This window comes from Nannospalax galili, unplaced genomic scaffold (assembly GCF_000622305.1).
Source record: "Nannospalax galili isolate Female #2095 unplaced genomic scaffold, S.galili_v1.0 scaffold582, whole genome shotgun sequence".
In the NCBI taxonomy this organism is placed as follows: Eukaryota; Metazoa; Chordata; class Mammalia; order Rodentia; family Spalacidae; genus Nannospalax; species Nannospalax galili.
In genome coordinates this window covers 1,173,369-1,180,099 of record NW_008349130.1, presented here as the reverse complement: position 1 = coordinate 1,180,099, position 6,731 = coordinate 1,173,369, and the positions used below count along the sequence as shown (strand labels likewise).

At 40.3% G+C, this 6,731-nt stretch overlaps 1 protein-coding gene across 5 annotated transcripts in view; it reads left to right on the top strand.

Moving 5' to 3' along the window:
- Nucleotides 1-2,704, top strand: part of Prim2 (DNA primase subunit 2) — a 266,955-nt gene extending 264,251 nt beyond the window's left edge. For all 5 annotated transcript variants that reach the window (XM_008846505.3, XM_017801469.2, XM_029570115.1 and 2 more), the window contains exon 14: nucleotides 2,132-2,704. In XM_008846505.3, coding sequence (XP_008844727.1) covers nucleotides 2,132-2,356 — 225 coding nt within the window. In that variant the 3' untranslated portion in view covers nucleotides 2,357-2,704. The remainder of the gene's footprint in view (nucleotides 1-2,131) is intronic.
- Nucleotides 2,705-6,731: the final 4,027 nt, after the last annotated feature.

Here is a 6,731-nt window from a genome sequence, read left to right as displayed (position 1 = left end):
AGACTTGATAACACCTATCACACATTTTCCTGCCATCTTAACTGGGATATATGAAGTGCACTTAGGCCTTTTTATAGTGTTACATGGTGATCATTTCAGATAGCAATTACAGTTCTGTGTAGAAGCCACATCACCTCTCATTTGGGACCCTGTGATAACATCCTGACTCATTTTTCAGAATCTACACATGCCCCATTTCAATTCTATCATCCTCACACTGCTGGGGGTGATATTTAAAGTAGTGGAATTTGAGCATTTCATTACCCTGCTTTGAAATCCTTCATTGGATTTCCAGTTCTCTGAAGATTAAATACAAAATTTATAGAGTACCTATAAAACACTGTCCCTTGGCTGTACCACTCTTGGTCCAGATCCTTCCCATGTCTCTGGATCTTCCAGGTTAATGTGTTGTATACTTTGCTGCAGCTTATAGTACAAAGGTGATGGTAGAGCCCTCCAGGAGTGGGGTCTAGTGGAAGGAAGGTAGGTCATAAACCATGTCCTTGAAAGGGTATTGGGACCCTGGTCCTTTGCTCTCCATGGTGTACTGCCTTGACAGGCCCTGAAGCAACAGAGCCAGCAGACCATGGACTGAAGTCTCAGAACTGTGAGCTAGAATAACCCTTTCCCATTATAAATTGTTAATCTCGGGTATTTTGTCAGAGTAACACAAAGCTGACTAATACAGTCTGGTAAAATGAAAATGCACCACAGTATTTCCCTCTCCCAATATCTGTGTGCAAAATATAATCAAAAATCAACTACAAAGAAAACCATCACTAACAGCAGCAACAGAATAATACACAAAAAAGTCCCAGTACATGAATTTCCAACTCTGGAAAGAAGCATGTGGAGGTTGTGTTGGTGAGTAATGAAGAAAACCGCTGCTGGCTCCGGAGAAATAGGAAAATGAGGAATTGGGATGTAGGTACCTCTTTTTCTCTGTTCTTTTTCCATAATTTGACTTTAAAGACCTTTTTTTTTTTTTTTTTCACTTTTGGTTGTTAAAACAAAACTGTGTCCCCTTCCCTAAACAAACAAACTTGAATTTTTTTTTCCAAGTGACGAAAGAAGATTGAATAGCAACTAGGTATTCTTCCTTCAAAAATAAGAAGGAAAGACTTGAGAGAATCTACCCCAGAAGAAAGCACAGCTCAGTAGGAAAGGAAACAAAAGTTCATCTTGCTGACAAACCACAACAGTGCTAAAGTGCATTAGGGCAAGTGCAAACCAGAGAGAATGCTAGGGGGCGTATTACAGAGACCATGAGACAAGCCTGTTTCAAGGCCCCAGCCCTGCTTTAAGTGGCTAATGAAGATATTCATTAAAATGGAAATTCATAAAAACTATGTTCCTTAAATGCATTTTAAACTTAAGACACATATGTACTTCATTTGCTAACCTGTTGATGTAAAGAGCAAAGACCTTTATAGTTTTGTGGTTAAAATTTTCTTTAAAGTGAGAGAAGAGCCTAAGTGTATATTTAACCTTGACCAGCAATGTGTTTTACCTCTTGCTTTGAACTATGGATACAGTGGTGAATTACATGGCCATAACCTGTACATCATTAACACGTCATGGGACACAGACTTGCCCACATGGTTTCCCAGATTTTCTTACTTTTGTGGTGCTGGGGCTAGAACCCAGGGCTGTGTGCCTGCTAGGGAACAGGTAGGTGTGCCACTGAGCTGCCCTTCCAGTCCTATCAGACACGTTTTTTTAAATTTTGGGTATTCATCAACACTGGGATGATTTAACTATTCTAAGAATTGAGGATGCATGGGAGGTGGAGGGCTGAATTGATAAGATATCCAGTAGGCATTCCAAACAGGAGGCAGAGGAGGGGAAGCAGTGTGTTTGAAGTGGAGTTTGAGCTGCTTTGTGCCATCTGCTCTTGGGTAGGTAGTGGGTAGGAAGTGGAGCTAAGTGTGGAGGAGTGGGCTGGACCTACAGCATGTGAACTGTTGGTGTTTGACAGTGCTGCAGCCCTCCCTCAGTGAAGTGGGGAAGTAGGGATTGTGTGTTCTAGATGAGAACAGCTAGGACCCACTACACAGGCATTAAGATGTGAATCGGTTGAGGACAGTCTTTGAAGCTATGTGGTAATGGATAAATTTGTTTCCTTGGGCAGGTGGATGATTGTGGCTTTTCTTTGAACCATCCGAATCAGTTCTTCCTCGAGAGTCAGCGGCTCCTGACTGGTGGCAAAGACATCAAGAAGGAATCCAGCCAGCCGGAAACACCTCAGCCCAAACCCAGTGTTCAGAAAACCAGGGATGCAGCGTCTGCCCTGGCCTCTCTAAACTCCTCCCTAGAAACGGAGTTGGAGGGGCTGGAAGACTACTTTAGTAACTGACTCAGGCAGTACAGTAACCTTACCCCATCAGACCTTTCCTGTTTGTAAGGTTTTGCCTTTTTCTTTTTAACCTTTCCAGTGAACACCCTCCTCTGCCTCGTGCACACATGTCTATTAGGAAAGCAGGGCTTCCTCTACTCTGCTCTATTTGGCATAAAGGAAAAGAAAGAGTTACTATTGAAATCTTTTACTGAATGGTATTATTTAAATCCTGTTTTAGAAAATCCAGACAGCACTTGAGGACTAGAAGCAATCAGCTAAAACCAACTTTTAATGTTTAATATGCTATAATGTTGACCCAATCCTTTTCTGGACTGTTTGTGTTAATAAATATCAAAATGTATATGACTATGTCTGTGTAATTGGGAGTCTAATTTTGCAGCAGATTGGGCATTTTCTCTGTATTTGAAGTGGCATGTGAAATACCCAACACCGCTCTCAATAGCTGATGAAGATTAAGGGACAGGACTATTATGTAAGTAATGGCACTCCCAATCTATCCCTTCCATTCACTTACTAAAGCAAGAAGGTTTAAAGCTAAAGTATGAAGTAACTTTATTAACTTTGTTAATGAATGCTCCAATAGTCCTTTCAGTGCAAGCAAAGGGACTTAGCAAACACTATGGATGGTTACAGACATGCAGAGTCAGCTCACTGTCCATGCCTGCCTTGGCAAGGAGCTAATGTCGGCCTGCACCATCCCTGGCACTCCAGGCAGTGTGGACCGTTGTTCTGCAATGCCATCTTGTAACTAGCTGATTCCTCCATTGGTATCTCCACTCACCCTGGGGCTCTAAGGAGACATAATATGCAGTATAACTCTTCACTTTTTACTTTGAATTGTGTGAAAAATATTAGTCTATTTCAGTCTCCTCTTCTGGTAAAGGGGGGGGCGGGTTACTTTTCCCTTGTTCCCTTGAATCAGCACCATGTTTTTAAAATCTTGTAATAAGTTGAATCCTGATTGTCCTAGTTAGCTTTCTGTTGCTGTGATAATTGACCAAAAACAACTTGGGGGATGAAGCAGTTTTTTGCATTGTAGTCTTCCAAGTAACACTCCATCACTGAGGGAAGCCAAGGCAGGAACTTAAGCAGGGCAGGAACCTGGAGGCAGGAACTGAAGCACAGACCATGGACCAGTGCTGCTGACAGGCTTGCTCCCCCTGACCTGCTCACTACTTCTCCTAAACAGCCCAGGCCCACCTGCTGAGGGATGGCACCACTTATATCAACCAGCAGTTAAGAAAAGGCCCCACAGATATGGCCCCAGGCCAATCTGATGGAGGCCATTTCTCAGTTGAGGCTCCCTCTTTCCAGGTGTGTCAAGTTGACAACTGACGGTTAGCTGGTTTAGATTTTAGGCTTCCGAGTTGAAGATTTCTTGGAATTAAATAAGATACTATCTGAACAATTTTTTTATTAGTTACATCATCTAGTTCAGAAAATAGCTTTACTCCAGTACAAATTACCCCATAAGTCACTCCTGGAATCATCTGCTACTCTATCGGATATACTTTTCAACAGAAATATGATGATTGTCTACCACTTTAACTGTGAACTGCCAAACCACAAATTTTTTTTTTTAACGTTATGAACAAGTGCTACATGGAGCTGTTTATAGCCACAGAATCAAGTTAGCATTAGAAAGTTGAACATCAGAATGTAGGTCTCTACTGTATTAGAAGAAGGGGAATATTGGAAGCAGTCTCACTGCCGTAGTTCAGTGAGAAAGCTTAGGATATTTCATATTTGACACTGTACCAGACTGTCTTCTGCTGCCTTGGGTTCTCCTCCCTTAATGAAGCTCAAGTTCCCATCAGCTGAAAGGATAAGAGCATTGTCGACAAGTCCTAGTGGGTTATTTATTTTTTACTGGCAGCCTCAAGAATGTGTATCATCATCTTAAATGTTTTATACGTTTGCAGTGAAACTCCAAAATAACACTAGTTTAAATATTAGTTATATTGCAAGTTTTGCAAGTTAAATATCTTAGTAATAATATTTGATCTCCTGTCATGTATTATACAGAAGAATATATAAAGATTGTGTGATGTCTGCAGATTAGTTTAGAGGCTTAAATAAGAAGATAGAAATTAATACTTTTCTGTTGCTTTGGGGGGGGTTGGAAAAAGTAATTTATTTTTCATGCTTCACAGGTCTTGACAATTTTGTTTTGTTTTTCTTGAAAGCAGATTTGTTTGAATTGGATGATGTAGGAGGAGCCTGAAAGGAAAAAAAAAAAAAAAAAAAGAAAAGAAATCAAAAGACAGCAGCCTCTTCAAAAAGTAGCCAATGTAAAAGAATGAATGTTCCAGATCTTTAAATTTCTAGTCTTTTATTACCTCAAGGGGAGAGTCTGTATGCATCTTAAAGAAAAAAAGGGAACACCAGAGGAAAGAAAAAGGGGGTGGGAAATCTGTAGCAGTTGGAGCAATAGCATTGTTGGTGGTACGAGCAGATTTATGTTTCTTCATATTTTTCATCCTGCCCATATACAAAACTCCTGCACATAAAAGAACACTAAGAAGAGTTTAAGTAAACTTTTCAGAACTTATTTAAATATTATAGAGTCATAAGAGAGACCAGTTACAGATCTTAAATGAAGTGGGAGTGGAATCGAATATCAGGAATGATCTTTAATTCATACGGAAGTGTTGCAAGCTGAGGGATTTCTCTCTCAGAGCTTGTGGGTGTTTTGCTTGCTACACTCTGCTCTGTTGTGCTTAGGGCTTTACATGCAAACCTCTGTTATCTTTTAAAAAGAAGGAAATGTCTGGGATTTAAGCTTGAAAGTTGAAATGAGACAACTCTAAATTTCTAGTCGGGTTAGAGTCTACTGTTTGCAAATTTAGTCAAGGTCTTCCACAGCGTCAGCTTGACATTAAATCTAAGTGCTTATCAAAGTGAGAGTTTGACGTAGCCAATGTAAAAGAATGAATGTTCCAGATCTTTAAATTTCTAGTCTTTTATTACCTCAAGGGGAGAGTCTGTATGCATCTTAAAGAAAAAAAGGGAACACCAGAGGAAAGAAAAAGGGGGTGGGAAATCTGTAGCAGTTGGAGCAATAGCATTGTTGGTGGTACGAGCAGATTTATGTTTCTTCATATTTTTCATCCTGCCCATATACAAAACTCCTGCACATAAAAGAACACTAAGAAGAGTTTAAGTAAACTTTTCAGAACTTATTTAAATATTATAGAGTCATAAGAGAGACCAGTTACAGATCTTAAATGAAGTGGGAGTGGAATCGAATATCAGGAATGATCTTTAATTCATACGGAAGTGTTGCAAGCTGAGGGATTTCTCTCTCAGAGCTTGTGGGTGTTTTGCTTGCTACACTCTGCTCTGTTGTGCTTAGGGCTTTACATGCAAACCTCTGTTATTCATTAAAAAGAAGGAAATGTCTGGGATTTAAGCTTGAAAGTTGAAATGAGACAACTCTAAATTTCTAGTCGGGTTAGAGTCTACTGTTTGCAAATTTAGTCAAGGTCTTCCACAGCGTCAGCTTGACATTAAATCTAAGTGCTTATCAAAGTGAGAGTTTGACAGCAGTTCTTATGTAGCTCAGTCTGAGGACATCTTTTATAGCTCGGAGGGGAAAAAGAGTCAAGAAGCCTCAAACCACTGTGGTAATTAGATCCATTTGTTAGCTTCTTGCCTAATGTTGGCAAAGGAAGGGGAAGAGAAGGTTGACAGGCTGGGACCAGAAGGCAGCAGTCCTGTGCTCCCTCTAGATACTACAGCAAGCAGAGGGTTCTGTGTCAGTGGTGAATATCCCATTTGACAAGAGCATCAGGTTGAGAAATTATTTCAAGAACACTGTTTGGTTTACCTCCTTTTAAACACAGACAGAGCCAGTATGGAGGTTGCATTTTAAGCAGGTCTGGCTTGAGAAGTTTGGTTATACTGCCCTCTGAAAGCCACACAGCATTCTTTGGAAGTGGTCCATTGTTGGGTCAGAGTGAGTCTCATATAGTCGCTAGCTTATGTCTAGGTTCTCACTTGTTTACTCAAAGTATCTGGCCTTTTCAGTGTTGAGTCCTTTTTGACAGGCCTTTGCCCTCATGCATGTCATAACTTTTCAACATAAATGACACTGTAGGTAGTTTTGTGACTATGGAAACCAGGTCACCTGTAGGAAATTATCTTTCCATGTCATTCCCACAGCTTCCTGCAAAAAGCCATTCTGTTTCCTGTTTCTGGATTCGCTCTCTATCCAGTAAGCTCTTTCTTGTCGGTTGCTTTATGACATTTTATTTTATTCAAGAATTATCACTGTAGAACCTTATCAATGGCTGAACAATATGTCTCTATACAAAGCTCCTGTATTTCCCCTGGGCCTTCCATTGCAGTGCTGGTTTTTTTTGGTTTTTTT